At 42.8% G+C, this 17,704-nt stretch overlaps 1 protein-coding gene across 1 annotated transcript in view; it reads left to right on the top strand.

Annotated features, from left to right (window-relative positions):
• MACO1 (macoilin 1) overlaps window positions 1–13,372 on the top strand; it is a 59,265-nt gene extending 45,893 nt beyond the window's left edge. Inside the window, exons 8-11 of the mRNA XM_055332789.1 lie at window positions 1,184–1,366; window positions 3,488–3,608; window positions 7,424–7,598; window positions 13,035–13,372. Of these exons, the coding sequence (XP_055188764.1) occupies window positions 1,184–1,366; window positions 3,488–3,608; window positions 7,424–7,598; window positions 13,035–13,237 (682 nt within the window). The 3' untranslated portion in view covers window positions 13,238–13,372. The remainder of the gene's footprint in view (window positions 1–1,183; window positions 1,367–3,487; window positions 3,609–7,423; window positions 7,599–13,034) is intronic.
• The last annotated feature ends 4,332 nt before the right edge of the window (window positions 13,373–17,704 follow it).

Consider the following 17,704-nt stretch of genomic DNA (forward strand, 5'->3'; position numbering starts at 1 on the left):
TTAACTGCATCTCAACAGAACAGTTGATTAATATTATCATCCTTCTTTAATTTAATAACTTCTTCTCTTTGTTTAAAATAGCCATTGAGCTTTGTGATAATATAAGTAAGATTCACAAGAAGTCATTCTGCCACAATTTGAAAATCTTGCTCCTTTGAATGAAAGTTTCCAGAGAAACAGACTCTATTTACTTTTATTTCTGGAACTAAAAAAATGACATTGAACTTTGGTTTTATTTGAAGAGGCAAACAAAAAGCCAGCACTTCTGTGTGAATTTGTTTATGCTTTCCATTGATTCATCCTGGAATTACTTCTTGACTCAATATCGATCTGTCCTTTTTTTTTTTTTTAAATCTCTCAGCAATGTGAGCCTGGGGTAGCAATTACTATTACAGGCTCTGGGCTTTCCCCATTGAAAGGCGAGTTCTTCAAAATCCTTGAAGAACATAACTCAAAAGCTAGAGCATCATAAGCACATAACTGCTCCATTGCTTCTGACCCATATATGCAATGACTCTTGTGCTGCTCATAGAGAACATCTTACCTTACACTGATATACCAAGATGAACTCCCTTTGTATTGCTATGTAAAGCTAGGGGTAGGAGGAGGCAGGGTAGGGAGTACGGGTGAAATTTCTATCTGAAATTAAGCACCCTATGACTCTAACTCCAGGGTCTATTTTAGGATACTTTGAGAAAACATCTCACAGCTGGGAAGGAAAAGCTGCAGTAGGCCTGCAGCATAATTATATTCAGGCAAAGAAAATCCTGCCCTCTCCTACCCTTTACCTCAGCTTCAGTGGGGCTGGTTCCGCCAATAGTTCTTTGATCAACTAAAGTTCTTTCAAGGTTCTTTGGGGCAGGAGAAGTAGTTCTACGGCTATCTTGCCCTCTGATAGAAACTTGTTCTATTCTTTTTTTCTGAATTGCCTTCTGTAAATCACTTACCATAATAGGGCAAAGGCTAGGTCTTGTTCTGTATCTTATTAGGCAGCTTGTTTGTTGGTGTTTAGGAATTGTTAAAGAATAATGAGAAAAAAAAAAAGAATAATAGTGTGTTTTTCTCGGGCACTCTGGGAGCTGACATTCATGATTTGCTGTTCAAAAGAGGATCCATGTTTCTCCAGGGTTTCTAGTGGGCATTTCTAATGACGAAACTCTATATGATAATCATTTCCATATAGATTACATAATGCTGTGCAAATGAAGCAAAAAGACAAGCAAAATATCAGCCAGTTGGAGAAAAAGCTAAAAGCTGAGCAAGAAGCCCGCAGTTTTGTAGAAAAGCAATTAATGGAGGAGAAAAAAAGGAAGAAGTTGGAAGAAGCTACTGCTGCGCGGGCCGTTGCATTTGCTGCTGCATCTAGGTATGTCTGCTCCCCCACCCTGGCACTGCATCAGAGGGGGGCCTGCCTTGTGCCAAGACAGGCACGGGAGTGTGAGGCCTCGGGCAGGGTTGGACTAGGACCATCTCACACGGATAGGTTGCTACCAAGTACTGTTTCATGAGCTGGCTAAGCCCCATCTGTGCAACCTGTGCTGCCTTGTAACAGCTTCATCCCTCAGTGACCTCATCTAAAAAGAGGGATGAGGGCATCACTGTGCCTCCCACACCTGAGAGGCAAAGTGCTGCTCTTAAAAGAGTTTCCAGTCACTTTCTGTATGGCCAGTAACTACTAAATACTTGGAGAGATTCCAGTCTGGAATTTTATTCCCTTTATGGAACTGTCATTACTCTCTACTCTCAGGTGTATGTGTTTCTGAAGTTTTTATCTTAAAATAGAAGAAAGGAAAAATCTTGGTTGTCCAAGTACTTTGTATTGACTGGCTGCTCCCATCTTTGTTGGGTATCAGCAAACCGTGACATGAGCTGGAAAAGATGAAAAAAATAAGTAAGTCACTATTAGATATCATTGAATTTGTGGAGTGATGAGAATCGGGGACTATTTCTATACCATTTAAAAGTATGCAAGTATTCCAGAAACTGAATTCCAGGAAGGAGAGAAGATCCTTAAGAGCCTTTGGCGGCAGGGGTCATTTTTACCTCACTTTATCACTTTCTCTTTCCTTTCTTTTTTTTGACAAGTGAAGTCCATCTGTGTGGTGGGGGTCAGTTACAGATTTATAATTGCAGAGTACGGATAAATTATTATTTATTTCATTTAAAATTTTTATCATAATTTGTATCTATATGATGTAATTCTGTAATTCTTCCTTAAATTTTTCTTTTTTGTATGTGGCATGTTAAAAGCCTTGCTTTGGGTTCTGGCATTTGTGGAACTGATGGATCATCATTTCACATTTAAGGAAATAATAGCCATAGAGACCTCTTTCCACCTAAATGGTCCTACCTCCCCCAGAAGACCCTGTTGTGCAGATGGCTGAGCTCACTGGGCCCATCAGCATCTATACAGACTCACAAGACACTTTGCCAGCCTGCCTAGGGTGTGGGGGTTTTGTTCATTTGTTTAAAGATTTGTAAGCATAGGCTTCTGAAAAAAGCACAGTTTCTGAAGCATTTACGCTTGCAGGAGTTTTTCTGAACTGTCATCTGTTGTGGTTTATGCTGGCTGAATTTATCCAGCACCTCCTACCCTGAGAAAAAGTCCACCAAGGAGGATATGACAGTTCCTGAACCATATTGTTCAGTATCTTATGCCTGAGAATCAGTAAATTGGTTTCAGTCTCTTTCCTGATTGTCTTTGGCTTCCAGTCAAGTTTGTTTGGGTCTTATCCTTAGATGGTCCTCCTCTGCTATCACTTAGGCAGAGGCTGTTTTTATTCTCAAGTAAATCTCAAGGTGCAAGTCTCTCATTGGACCTTCCTTTTTGGTAGGCAGAGGACACCTACTTTCTCCATCTGGCTGTTTCTGAAACCTAGACGGTTAGGTTTGAACTGGCCATTGCCATCATATTTTTTTTTAGTTTGTCCTTATTACAGCTGTGAGAAGCAACAATGCTGTGGCAACTTCACAACTCAAGAAAGGTCAACTTTCCAAGGCATAGACCCTCAAAAGTGAAACATTTTTTTAGCTCACTGCCCCCTGCTGGAGATAGCATACGTCTGGTTTTCTCTTGCTTGGCTCACAGGCGCTGTCTTAGGTCATATGGCCTGCTGGGGAGCTTGCTGCATTGGGAGGTTAGAAAACTTCAGTTCTTATCCCTGGAGTTCTGTGACCTACCAGCTAGGTGAGGTTGGACTGGTATTATATCTCTGTAGTCTCAGTTTTCTTATCTGGAAAATGGAACAGTATATCCTACCCTTACAAAGAAGGCAGATGGGTAAAATACCTCACTTGGTGTCTGGTTCATATTAGATAATTAATTATTTTAGATCATGTCAAAATTATCAAAGAACAGAAAATGAGCAGACTTAGCCAAAATCTAGAACTTGAGAGACTCTGGAGTATAAAAGAAATATCAATCTTGCAGCTAAGTAAACCTCTAGTCTTTTAAATCCCTTTCTTTCCTTCTCTTCTTTTTCAAAAGGGGGGAGTGCACCGAAACCTTACGGAATCGGATCAGAGAATTAGAAGCAGAGGGCAAGAAGCTCACGATGGACATGAAGGTGAAAGAGGACCAGATCAGAGAACTAGAACTGAAAGTTCAGGTATGGGGAGCACAAAAGACTTTCTCATACTTGGGTTCTTCTTCTGTGTTAGCTGTGTGCTCTGTGTTGCAGTGTAGAGATGGTGCCTCTTGATAGTAGGCCAAATCCCATTGTATCTGAAAATCTCTGTATGACAAAAGGAAGCTCTATCCTTGTGCAGTTCATTCAAGTCACATCAATTAGCTGGATTCTAATACAACCAAAAATGTTGACAATCTTTTGACACAGTTTATACCAGAATTTGACCTACTGTAGATTCATTTCACTTTTTTCAGGTTATAGGTTAGATCTGTGTGTTTTGGAGCTTATGTACCTCTTCTTAGCCCTAACCCTCTGTCCACCGCCAGGGAATTGACCATTCTGAATGCTCTCAGCCTTGTAGATTGCAATTCTGAGCAGTGCATGATGGGGAAAGCTGCCAGTACTGTGGACACAAGTTTTCTGGGCAATGTGTACCTTAGCCAAGTATTTGGCACTGGTTCTCCAAAGGGACATTTAAAAGTAATGTCACATACTGTAAAGTTACAGTAATTTAAATCACGTGGAACTGGTAGGAAATTATGGACGAGTCAGTGGAGTAGAATAGATGACCTAGAGACAAAGCCTAAAGCATGCAATAAGGTGGCAGCACAAATGGATGGGAATAGTGAGGACTGGTCAGAGAAAGGCTTCCAAACAGATAACTAGAAAAAAAATTAGAAACTCATCTCATACCATGCAAAAAGAAATTTCAGATGGAGCTGACTACAGGAAAAAAAAAAAAAGCATTTTGTTTTAAACTAGAATTTGATCTTAAAACCAGGAAAGATTTTCCAAACAAAAATAATGGAAGAAATCACAAAGCAAAACAAACAAAAAAAAAAAAAGAAAGAAAAGAGAAGAAAAGAAAAAATCAGAGAGCACAGATATTGGAACAAATATAAGGAATTAATACTCTTGATATATAAGTAATTCATAAAATTTGTTAAGTAAAGCTCAAATATTTGGAAAAATAGGCAAAGCATATGAACAAATAGTTCATAGAAGAAAAACAAGTGGCTGATAAGAATATAAAAATATATCCTCATCAATCACCAAAGACCTATAAATTTAGTTATCACTTAACTACTGTGAAATTTCTATTTCTCTTTTTTAATTGGAGTATATTTGGCACACGATGTTACATTAGTTGCAAGCATATAACATGATAATCCCACAACTCTGTATGTCATGCTGTGCTCAGTGCAGGTTGTAGCTACTAGCTACCATCTGTCACCATACAACACTATGATGTTGTTATAGTACCATTGACTCCATTCCCTATTCTGTACCTTTTATCCCCAGGACTTATTTATTCTGTAAGTGGAAGCCTGTACCTCCCATTCCCCCTCACCATTTTGCCCACCCCACCAGTTCTTTGTATCTGTGGGTCTGTTTCTGCTTTTGTTTGTTCATTTGTTTTAGTTTTTTAGATTCCTTATATCAGTGGAATCATATATTTGTTTTTCCGTCATATTTCACTTAGCATAGTTTCTTCTAAGTCCATCCATGTTGTCACAAATGGCAAGATTTTATTATTTTTTACAGTTGAGTAATATTCTGTGTGTGTGCACATATGTCTGTGTGTACACACACACACACACGTCTTTATCCATTCATCTTTCAGTGTACACTTAGGCTACTTTTATATCTTGGTTATTGTAAATAAGGCTACAATGTTTATTGGATGGGTGAATATCACTTTTGGAATTAGTGTTTTTGTTTTCCTTGGGTAGATACCCAGTAGTGGGATTACTGGATCATACGGTGTTTTTACTTTTAATTTTTTGAGGAACCTCCATACTGTTTTCCACAGCAGCTGCGCTGCAGTAGTTTATGTTCCCACCAGGACTCCCTGTTTCCACATCCTTGCCAATGCTTGTTATTTCTTATCTTTTTAATAATAGCCATTCTAACAGGTGTGAGATGATTTTGTGGTTTTAGTTGCATTTTTCTGATGATTAGTGTTGTATTCACGTATTGGCCATCTGGATGTCTTCTTTGGGAAAATATGTGTTCAGATCCTCTACCCATTTTTAATCTGATTATTTGGGGTTTTGGTGTTGAGTTGTATAAGCTCTTTATATATTTTGGATATTAATCCCTTACAGAATATATCTTTTGCAGCTATCTTTTTCCATTCAGTAGGTTGCCTTCTCATTTTGCAAAAGTTTTTTATTTTGGTATAGTTCCAGTAACTTATTTTTGCTTTTGTTCCCCTTATCTCTTGTGAAATTAGCAAAGAATGTTTAAATAATAATATCAGCCTAGGTGAGGATGAATGAAATAGGCTTCATAATTGCTGGTGGAGATACAACTTTCTGGAAAAGTTCATATACTTTTTAAGTATTTCCTTCCTGTTTTAAGACTCTTACTAAATAGGGATCCCTGGGTGGCGCAGTGGTTTAGCACCTGCCTTTGGCCCAGGGCGCGATCCTGGAGACCCGGGATCGAATCCTGCGTCGGGCTCCCGGTGCATGGAGCCTGCTTCTCCCTCTGCCAGTGTCTCTGCCCCCCCCCCTCTCTCTCTCTCTGTGTGACTGTCATAAATAAATAAAAATTAAAAATATATATATATATTTAAGACTCTTACTAAATATAAATATTTAAAAATCTCATCAATGATTGATATATGAAGATGTTCATCATATGGTGTGTAAATGAAAAAGAAAACAATCTTAACAAAGGGAGACTGTTTAATTATGATGCATATAAGTAGGAATATTATACAACCATTAAAAATCACATTTCCAGAGAACAGTTGAGATTATATAAGTTTTTTAAAAACTGTATTCAAGGGGATCCCTGGGTGGCGCAGTGGTTTGGCGCCTGCCTTTGGCCCAGGGCGCGATCCTGGAGACCCGGGATCGAATCCCACGTTGGGCTCCCGGTGCATGGAGCCTGCTTCTCCCTCTGCCTGTGTCTCTGCCTCTCTCTCTCTCTGTATGACTATCGTAAATTAAAAAAAATAAAAAATAAAAAATAAAAAAAATTCCTAAAAAAAAAATAAATAAAAAATAAATAAAAACTGTATTCAAAAGTACACATAGTATGACTTCATGCTAAAAGATACACATATACTTATAAAATACTAAAGAAAAATACATGAAGTCTTTCACAGTGTCAGGATTTTGAATGATTTTCATTTTCTTCTTTGAACTTTAGTATATTTCTAAATTCTCTGTAATATGTTTGGATTTCTCTCAAAATGAAAAAACTAAAATATTTGTGTGTGTATATATACATATATGCAAATACATATATCTGTGTATATATGTATCATATATATATATAGGTTTTTTAGATGTTTTAAGATGGGTTTATTCTGCAGTATTTACTGTCAAAATAATGAACACTTATAATCCTTAGTGCAGGTGGAGAATAGAGTTTTGGCAAATTTTTTTAATTAATTAATTAATTAATTTTTGAGTTTTGGCAAATTTCATTGCAGCATTACAACATTTGCAACTGGGAGCAAGGAAAAAGTTCTTTGTGATTCTGAATTGGGCTTGTAAGAAAGTGTTTCATCTGGAGACAGAATCCACTATTCCTAGATACAGCCTAACACAGTCAGATTTATCTATATCTATTAAAATATTTTTATATGTCATATCATCATATAAATACATTTTGTACTCCCTCTTAGTGGTGAGGACTTAACCCATTAAACACCAGGATTCTGTATTCTAGGGGCCAGGTCAGTAATAGTGGGATTTTATTTGTGATTTCAGGCTAATTTGTAGACATCGATGCCAAAACTATCTTGTAACATCTTGCTGCTTTGATGATGTTGATAGGAGCTTCGGAAGTATAAGGAAAACGAGAAGGACACTGAGGTGTTAATGTCAGCCCTCTCGGCCATGCAAGATAAAACACAGCACCTGGAGAACAGTCTGAGTGCAGAGACAAGAATCAAGCTGGACCTGTTCTCTGCACTGGGGGACGCAAAGCGACAGCTCGAGATTGCCCAAGGTAGGAGAGCAGCGAGCCCCATATGCGGTGGTGTGGCTGAGAATTCACAGGGACGCAAAGAGCAGAGCTCCCTTAGAGCTCAGAACCAAAAGCATTCTGTTTTCTTTTTAAGTGATTTGATTAAGTGCCCAACATGGACATCTAGGAATCCTCACATGAATTCATCCTGCAAACATATTTTGAGGTGAGAATACGTCAAGTGCAAGGCACCCAGAGAAGAGTATGAAGTTTCTGTGCTTGAGTTGCTCACGGTACTGTTGAAGAAATAGAGAGCTGCAGAGCCACCAAAGGGTGCCGGTGGGGCAGTATATACAAGGTTGTGGGAACAGAGGGGAGAGGCAGAGACTAAGCCAGTCTGAGAGGTAAGGAGGGCTGTTTCCCAGGGGAGCTGATGTCTGAGCTGGGTTTTGAGTGATGAGCAGGGGTTAGCCTAGTGAAGAAGCAATGTAGGGGGCAAGGGGCAGAGAGGCATATAAACAGAAGAAATCTCTTGGGTGAGGCCAGGGAAGCTAGGAGGGCCTGATGTGTTCCAAGCTGCAGCTGGCTCTGCATGGTTCCAAATGAGGGAGTGGTGGGAGCAGCCTCTGGATAGCCCGTTGTTCACTCAGTAGGTATTTCCTGAGGCCTGTGTGCCAGGCACTGCGAGACTCCCAGAGGGGAAAGGCAGTCACGAACAAGCATAGAGCGGAGCAGGTACTGATGGGTGCAGTGATGAAAATGAAGCAGTGTCGGGCAGGATGTGAGTGGGGCCTGTGGGGCCACTGGTTCTAAATGATGGTCGTGAGAGGAAGATCCTTTGAATAGGTAGCATTTGAGCAGAGGCTCAAAGTAAGAGAGTAAGTGAGCCCTGTCAGTCTTCAGGGAGAAGAAGCATGTGTGGCAGCCAGTAGGGCTGCAGCCTGAGGGATAGGGAGAGTTGTTGGAGTCGACAAGTCAAGACTGGCAGGAGCCACTTTCTGCCAGACTTTGTAGCCCATGGAAAGAACTTTGGACTTTACTCAGAGTGACACAGAAAGCTTTGGCAGGTTCTGAACAGAGGCATGACATAGCCTGATGAAAAGCAATTTGAATTTTGTCCAAGACATTGTTTAGCCAGCAATAGATTACTGAAAAAAAAAAATTCAAACACTTGGACATAGTAGTTGAAAAATATTTCAACAGGTACTTAAAGAGTATTCAAAGCATTGTATTAGAAGCTAAAGGGGAAACAAAGATGAACAAGATGCAGTTTAGTGGGGGAAGTAACTAGGGCAGTGGTGCTCACACTTTTTGGTCTTAGGGACCCCTTTACACTCTTAAAATTATCAAGTACCCCAAGGAGATTTTTTCAAGTGGGTTATATCTATCAATATTTATCTATTAGAAATTAAAACTTTTTTTCAAAGGATTTTATTTATTTATTTGAGAGAGAGAGAATACAAGCAGGGGAGGGGCAGAGAGAGAAGCAGGCTCCCTGCCAAACAGAAGCCTGACTTGGGGCTCAATTCCAGGATCCTGAAATCATCACCCGAGCCAAAGGCACTCAACCAACTAAGCTACTCAGGTGCCTCAGAAATTAAAACTTTAAAACATGTATTAATTTATTTTTAAAATAACATAATAAACATAATTTGTTAACATATTTTTATGAAAAATAACTAAATTTTCCAACCCCCAAAAAAATTGAATGAGAAAAATGGCATTGTTTTACAATTAGCAGATATCTTTAATTTTTGTCTTAATAGAAGATACTTCAGTTCTCATCTCTGTTTCTACAGATATGTCTGTCTTGTCTGTCTGTCTTGTAATTTTTACTTGCAAATTGTTTTTGGAAGGTACACCTGGGAGGGAATGTGTGTGAAGAAGGCAAGTGATATATGTTAGTATTATCACAAAGATAGTGTGGACCCTGTGGACCCTGTGAGAATTATTGCACTTGGGCAAGCCAACCAGAAAAGCCTGCTGCCATTACGTAGAAAGGCCAGAGCAGACATCAAGGATGGCTTCATGAGGAAGGGGATGTTGAGTGGGCTTTGAAGGATGAATTCTGAGAACAGAGAATGGCAGGGGAAAACATTGTTACCTGAGGGAAGTGTGTAAGCAAAGGAAAGAAGTGCTGGGAATGTCCAGGTGAGCAGGGCAGGGGCCTCCAGCTGGAGGGTATGGGAGGTTAGGAGGACAGTTGAGTGAGAATATGTTCCTAGATTCTTTAGGAGGAAGGGGTGACGTGTTCTGGCCATTTTGGAATAGCAATGTGAAGGATGGATTTGAAAGGTGAGATTGCATGGAGGTAGAGGGGCCTGTTAGGAAGCTGTCATGGTTTTTTGTCTGAGAGATGATGAGAGTGGGGGAAGGAGAATAGTCCAGGCAGGGAGTGAAGGAAAGTGGAAGCACTGGAGGGATGTGGGAGGATAAAGTTGCCGGAAACAAGGAAGAAGAGCAGACCAGATTCAAAGGAGAAGAAAGAATGAGTTTAGTTGGAGATGTTCTTTCTTTTTTTTTTAAGACTTTTAAATTTATTTATTCATGAGAGATGCAGAGAGGGAGAAGCAGGCTCCCTGTGAGTTGCCAGGTGCAGGACTTGATCCCGGGACCCTGGAATCACTGTGCCAAAGGCAGACGCTCAACTGCTAAGCCACCCTTGGTTGGAGGCACCCTTGGTTGGAGATGTTCTAATTTGGAGTTGCTTCCTGACACCGAAGTGGAAGACGGTTATCAGTCAGTGGGAATTTGGGGTCTAAACCCCAGAGAAAGGACCAAAATCCCAGGAGGGGGAGGAATATAGAAGTTGTGAGAGGTTAATGGAGCTGTAGGAGTGGCTTGGGATGGTCCAGGTGGTAGCGCAAGAAGAGAAGTGGATTGAGAGTCAGGCTTATTAATCTGTGAACTCAGGGGAAAGCATTTAAAAAGAAGGTTCCGGGGGAGTCACCTGGGTGGCTCAGCGATTGGGTGTGTCTGCCTTCAGCTCAGGGCATGATCTCGGAATCCCAGGATCGAGTCCCTCATCGGGTTCCTTGTGTGGAGCCTCTCGCTCTGCCTATGTCTCTGTCTCCCTCCCTCTCTCTCTCTGTCTTTCTGTGTGACTATCATGAATAAATGAATAAAAAATCTTAAAAAAGAAGGTTCCTGGGAATTCTGCTTTAAAGCTGAACTTCTGACCATACACTGGGTTTTTTTGTTTTTTGTTTTCCCCTCCTGGCTCAGCTTGCTGAGAAGTGGCCACCCCTTCCTGATTCATTTCATTGACTTGGATTTGTACACTTGGTGGAGATACCCCTGGAGCAAAGGAGCACCTGGTCTTAGAATAGCCAAGGGGAGTTTGGCTCCCCAGCACAGACTGCTTCCTTGTCAACCCAGGAATTTCTGTAAAGTGACAAAAAAGCAAAGAACAGTACCTTTTCCAAAGCTCTGGGAATGTTTGCATATTGCTGATTTAAAGAAAAAGTCAAACTTAAATCTGCATGAAAAAAAAGATACAGTGGCTCATATATCAGATGCTGTTAGGTATTTTATTCATCTGAGGCTTATTTTCTTCAAAGGGAAGGAGAATATGTGATGCTTACTTGAAGCCAAGGGGACATGAAGGAAGTCGGAGGGAGCAGTTCCTTTCTACACCGCCTTCCCCACTACTTCCTCCACTGTCAAGTTCGGAATATTCTAATAAGGATCAGCTTTGTAATTCAAATCAAACCCCTTGTTGCTTTTCTGCTTCCTACTTTCTATATCATTTGATTCGTCCCACTTCCAAAATGGCTTTCATCTCTACTACATCCTTCTTAAAAATATGCCACTGTGCTCTCTTACATTTCAAATACATTACCATCTTCTGTAGGACTCAAAATGAGTGCAGCTTAAATGCAACCTCTTTTTTTTTTTTTAAGCATTTAAATTTCTGAGGGGCTCCTCCTAAGTGTTCTTCCCCTAGTAGACCAGGGAGCTTCAAAGCATAATGGAAATTACATGGGCATTGGAACACTGGTGCTGGGTTTAAATCTTGCTCTACCTCTTGATAAGTGAATGACATAACTTGCAGAGCCTCAGCTTTCTGAAGGGCTGGGCACTGGGGATATAGCAATGAATAAAGATGTAAACAGTTTCTGCCCTCATGGAGCTCGTAGGCCACTGGAGAGATGATGGACACAAACCATCGCCCAGATGAGCAGTTACAAGAGCTGGATAAATGCCATACATAGGAGTGCAGACTCGAGCCAGACTGCATAGAGCTGGATTTTAGCTCTGCCATTTGATGTCTCTCTGCCTCAGTTTCCTCATCTATAAAATGCAGGAGGAGGAGGAGGAGAATTCCCACATCATAGGGTCATTGTGATAAATAAGTCGATGTAAGCACTTGGAATAATACCTGGCATGAGTGTATTAACTACTGTAATTAGTAACCTTCTTAGAAGAAAGTGACAAAAAGGCAAGTATGGGGTGTGTTGAGAATCTAGGATTTGGGGGGCAGGGTTGAATCATGTGGGGGGGGCGGGCCAGGGAAAGCTTTGTGAGGAAGTGGGGACCTCAAGACTGAACAGAGAAGGGCACCTGGGTGGCTCAGTAGTTGAGTGTCTGTCTGCCTTTGGCTCAGGTCATGATCCCGGGGTCCCAGGATCAAGTCCCACATCGGGGTCCCTGCAGCGAGCCTGCTTCTCCCTCTGCCTGTGTCTCTGCCTCTCTGTGTCTCTCATGAATAAATAAATAAAATCTTAAAAAAAAAAAAAAAGTGAACAGGGAGCAGGAGAAGCACAGCAAGGGAAGTGGCCCGAGGCAGGCAGGAGTTGATTGGATCTAGAAACTGAGTTTAGCAAGGGAGGCTGTGCTGTAACGTGGAAGTGTCCAGCCATAGGCAAGGTGGGCCCTCGGGCTGAGGGGCATGATGCCAAGACCCCCAGTGCGGCCGCTGCAGAGCTTCGTGCATCTCCTGTCAGAGAACCTGGAGGCAGAGGGTGCTGTGCCTGCCTCACAGTTGTCCTCTGTTCCTGGGGCTAAAACTCAGGTGTCCAGCCTCCCAGAAAAATATTCCAACTCAAGAGGTGCAGCCTTAGTGCAAAATCAGCAGCCTCTCAGGCTGCTGTGGGCCACTGCTGTACACACAGCGTGGCTCCTGCAGGTGACCCCTTTGCCTGTCACACCCTCATAAACAGAATCCCTTTTCCAAAACCTGTAAAAGCATGGCCTACAGGCCACATGCAGCCCGCCATCCGTTCTTTTACCACCCATGGCCTAAGAATGGTTTATTATAGTTTTCCACATTAAAAACAAAAAACAACGGAGACAGCCTGTGGCTCACAGTGCCTTACATATTTACTGTCTGGCCCTTGACAGGAAAAGCTCCTACCCTGACAGTCCACCAAAGCCAGAGCCCCACACACTGGGGATCGGCTCTCCACGAGGGCGTTGGGGTGTTGTGTTAGGGGAGCCCTCCCCGCTCACTAACGGCAGGTCTTTTTGATCTTCCAGGACAAATTCTTCAGAAAGACCAGGAGATCAAGGACCTTAAACAGAAGATAGCCGAAGTCATGGCCGTCATGCCCAGCATAACGTACAGTGCTGCCGCCAGCCCCCTGAGCCCCGTATCCCCCCACTACTCTTCCAAATTCGTGGAGACCAGCCCCTCTGGACTCGACCCCAATGCCTCTGTTTACCAGCCCCTGAAGAAGTGAAGGCCAACTGCGGGTTTTGTCCAACCATTGGGGTTAACCAGAAGGCATCACCAAGGAGCATCTCTGGCAGTCACGATAAAAAAAAAAAAAAAGTTTCTATTGTATTTTGTGGGACTGTACATGTTGTCGTTTTTAAAACGGGGGTGGGTGGGTGGGAGATAACATCCAAGTCTGATTAGAACTGCCCATCAGTTTTTCTTGTAAATTTTTAGAAGACCTCACAGAACTTTGCAGTTTATTTTTCTCGGCCAATACATTAAAACCACTCTTGGATTTCAAGTAGCCAATTTTGCCTTTTATGTATTCTTACAGTTTCCTCTTGAAGGAAAAAAAAAAGGCAGGGTTTTTGCTTCTCGATTCTTTCTGTTTTGTCCTTAAATAAGCAAGCAAAACCTGCACATCAGATTCACATGGGATGATAATGAAAACGTCTCATTTCTAGAGTGGAAGGTTAATAACCTCACACAGCTTTGATTTTAGAGCTGCTTCACAGAACGTGATTCTTGATATTATAGAAAACAAAAGTTGATTACCCCTCCAAGGACCAAACAAATTCCGGGAGTGTCATTTAAGCCAAGGGGAGCCAGGTGATGAGACTAGCTATGAGAGCGTCTCCGGGGTGGTGTTTGAAACGTTCCTATTCCCCTCAGGTGTTCAGTCCCAGAAAATTGCTTAGCAGTGCCTTGGGAAAAGACATTTCAAGAGGAAACTTGATGATTTGAAACTATTTTCCCCCTTTCCCGTCATCTGTTTCCTGTGTCGAGCTCACTGTGGATCCTGCTGTCCAGCCGATGGGGTAGCTGGGCTCTGCGTGACCACCACAGCTCCAGCCCCTAGGTCCTTTCAGAGAAAGCACCACGGTGTTCTGGACTCTTCTCGAGGCAAGCACCGTGGGGCAGGGGGAGCTGGGCGGCTTGTGTGCCAGAGACTGCCATGACAGCTAATGGAAGCTGCCGTTCTAGGTTTGGGTTTTATTTTTAAAAAAATTCCATTTCATTTAACTGTGCTTTCCTCTCTTCATCATCTTATGTTTGATGATTTCAAAGAAACTTGACTATTCCTCAGCTCTTGTGCCAAGGAGGGTTGTTTTTTTTTTTTTTAAGAGTTTTAAACTCAGAACTCTGCACAAAGATTTCAGTTTCAAGTGTATATTAGACACTTGTAGAAAAGTGTTTGCACTGGCAACTTTTGGAAGTGTTTAAGAATCAGGGTGGGGGCGGGGGGTCTGGGAGAGGGTGGGGCAAAGCAAAATTGTATTGGGAAACTAGGAAAATTAAGAAACCAAATAGATTGGTTTTGCTTCCTTGCCATGGATTCTAGAAGGACATAGTTCCTCTCAAATTTCTTGTTAATTGGCATGTGTGTCATATTTAAAGCAGATTAAGTAGGACAAGCAAGTCAGCAAAATAGAAGTATTAAAAAGAATCATCCTTTAAATCACAGATCTTATTTTGGGGGAAAAAAAAGACAAAACTTCTAGCTTTAGCCAGGTGTGCATGTTGCTGCCATTTTGCATTTTTGAATCATCTTGTGTAATTGTCACCATGGAAGTGTTACTCAGAATTGTCGTAGGTTTTTTTTCATCTTTGTGCAAAAACATGGAAAATTGTCCCTGACTTTGTGTTGAGGTTTGCCCCATTTTGCTGCCCTTTGGGACACTATTTTCGTTAAACACGTGGTCTTGGCTGCATTCTTCTTTTTTTTTTTTTTTCCTGTGGGGTTCAAAAGAATAAACATTTTCTTACAGATAAAACTAGTTTTCTGCCTTTTTAAACTTTGCAGGAGGGACAACAAGGTAGATTGTTCTGGAAGGGCCCTCCATGGTTGCTCTTGCTGTCTCCTTACCTTGGCGCCTTGTCAGGGGGCAGTGCCCCATGCTGGGGGCAGAAACAGGATGTGGTATGAATCCACACAGGGTCTCAAGCTGGTTTTAGTTCTAGTCCAACTTACGACACGACATATGCATTCTCGTTCTCTCTCCCTCATTCCTCCCTCCCCCCTTCCCTCCCTCCATCTTTCTCCCCCCCCCCCCCCCCCCCGCTTTCTTTCTCCCTCACCTCTACTTAGAACCAAGGCAGAGTTGTTTTCTGAAACCCTCCTCTCCTGAAAAAGCAAGTTAGGGGTGGGGTTGGAAGGTAGTTGGCAAGAAAATCTTTTGAGAGCAAATTTCCTTCCCATTTTCTGGAATCTTTTGGGGCCACTTTGTGACCAGTAGCCTGTTGGATTCCCTATTTGCTCTAGATCCTGAACTGATCTCCAAGATAGCCACTTCTAAGTCCTCCTGTGTTTCTAGAAGCTTCATCCGTTTTCATCTTGAGATGCCAGATGCTTTTCTTGGTCCCTGCTTCCCTCTCTTGGCCATTGTTACAATTGATCTTGGCTCTGGTTTTGGAAAATTCTCCTCTTGGCACCTCACCGTCTGTCCCTGTTGCCGGATAGCCTTCCTGAGCCTCAGCCACTCGGGCTCTTGCAGACACACCACACTTGATGCCATGAGCAGAGCACATACACCACCACCCCCTTGGCTTTGGCCTTCGCCTTCCCTGGAGGAACGTGTCCGCCTGAAGCATTCTCACTGGCACGTTCTCATCCCCCAGGAAAATCTCCAGTTGTTGTGTTCGTTGCTTTAGGCCCATGACGAAGGGGTTCCACTTCTCAGTACACCATAATTTATTACATCCCAGAAAGCCGTGTTTGCCATTCTGGATGTTAAATATTTACAGAAGGAGTGGGCTGGGTATATTTTCACTGGCTGAATAATCTCTCTTTATTGACATCCCCCAACTTGACAAGGAAATAGCTGTTGTGTGTCGCTCTCTATGATAATCTCTCCAGGAGATCCTATAAAGTGAGAATGAACAATTCCTCATGGCTCCAGAATTGAGGGAAGGGAATAGTCCTATCTCCTACCATCGCAGCTCACTGAGCTCTGTTCATGGGGCAATGCAAGCCACCAGGAGGGCTGAACCTTCTCCCGGTTGCTGTCAGATTGCTTCTTCCAAAAGTCACATCCCACTAGAGGGAGCTGAAGAGGTAAGCCGGGGTCCACCCAGGAGCGAGTTCAGTGAAGCCCATCTAGTAAAGCGTTGCCAGGCGGGCTGGGCTGTGGCAACTAGCCCTGGTTGGGTTTAAGGACCCCCCAAGCCCACTAAGTGCCTGGTCTTCTGTTTCCTCAATGCCTTTACTGCTGAGCTGGCTTCCTCGTGGCCTGTGGCACTTGCCCAAGGGTCCACCTCTCTACTGGCTCTGGTCTGCTCCTGGCCGTGCAAAGCCTGGTGGCTTGGGCAAACCCTCTAGATGGGATGGGAATCTGCTCCCAGCTTTGGAGCCACCAGCACTGTGACTTCTGGGGAGGGTGTGGCTTCCTTTAAGAAGTATTGTTCCTTGCTGCCCTGCCTCCTGGAAGGAGTTGCTATGGGAACTAGGTGAGCTGACAGGAAAGAGTGTTCTGCAAACTATCCAGGGCCTCCCAAAAGCAAGTCCGGAACTGTAGCAAGGAGTCATGGTGGGGCAAGGACCATCCCCCCCAGCCTGACCCCTGAGAGTTCTCCCTAGGCCCCCCCACTCCAATCTGAATCTGCATTTTAACAAGATCTCTAGATAGTTCTGTTGCTTTGCAGTGTTAATTGTGTAGAAGCCCCATCCTGAAGACTAAAACACTGTCACTCTCTCTCTTCTAGATCAGAAAGAGCCAACGCTCAGACTTTGAAAATCCAGAGTTAGGAGCTTGGTGGATGAGGGGCAAGCCTGAGACGAAGAGCCCAAAGCTTTATACGTTTTGCTTATTTTGTTTATTTTCCCCTCCCCCTTTGGAATGCAAGCGCTCTGAGGGCAGGGATGTTCATTTGTTTATTTATTGCTGTAACCCTGGAACCCAGAACAATGACTGCTACCCAGTAGGGTCTCGGTAAACATTTATGAATAAGGTTAGTAGGTCAGACATGTAATCTGAAATACTGTCTCTTAGCAGAGCACGTCTGGAACAGAACTGTTAGAATGACAGTATGCACAGAACTGTTTCTAGGAGACGGGAAAACTTGAAGTGGCATGTTTACCATGACATCTTCCATCTGCCTGTCTGGTTTCTGCGGAAACCTTGTTTTCTTGTCAGATGTTTCTCTACAAACGCCTGCCTGACTTCGCCAGGTGCAAAGATCTCCTAAACAGCTGGATGCACAGAGAAAAGTCACTTCTCTGTAAGGGAAGCCTCACTGCAGGGAACCTGCTGGGCCCATCCATCCATCCATCGGTCACCCAGTTGGAGCCGTAGTCCCGATTTCCCCAAATGCTGGCACTACTGCATCTTGAGTCACTATGGGGATTTTTCATTTTGACAGTAATCGAATTATAAAGCATTTCCTCCAGGAAGGTTAAATGAATGTCTCAAAGATCTTCCATCTGACTACAGAGGCCACCCTTCTCGAGTCTTGTCTCCCTCCTTCCTTGGGCTTCCTCTGGTCCTGCTTT

The sequence above is a fragment of the Nyctereutes procyonoides genome, unplaced genomic scaffold (assembly GCF_905146905.1).
Source record: "Nyctereutes procyonoides isolate TBG_1078 unplaced genomic scaffold, NYPRO_anot_genome, whole genome shotgun sequence".
NCBI classification, from domain to species: Eukaryota; Metazoa; Chordata; class Mammalia; order Carnivora; family Canidae; genus Nyctereutes; species Nyctereutes procyonoides.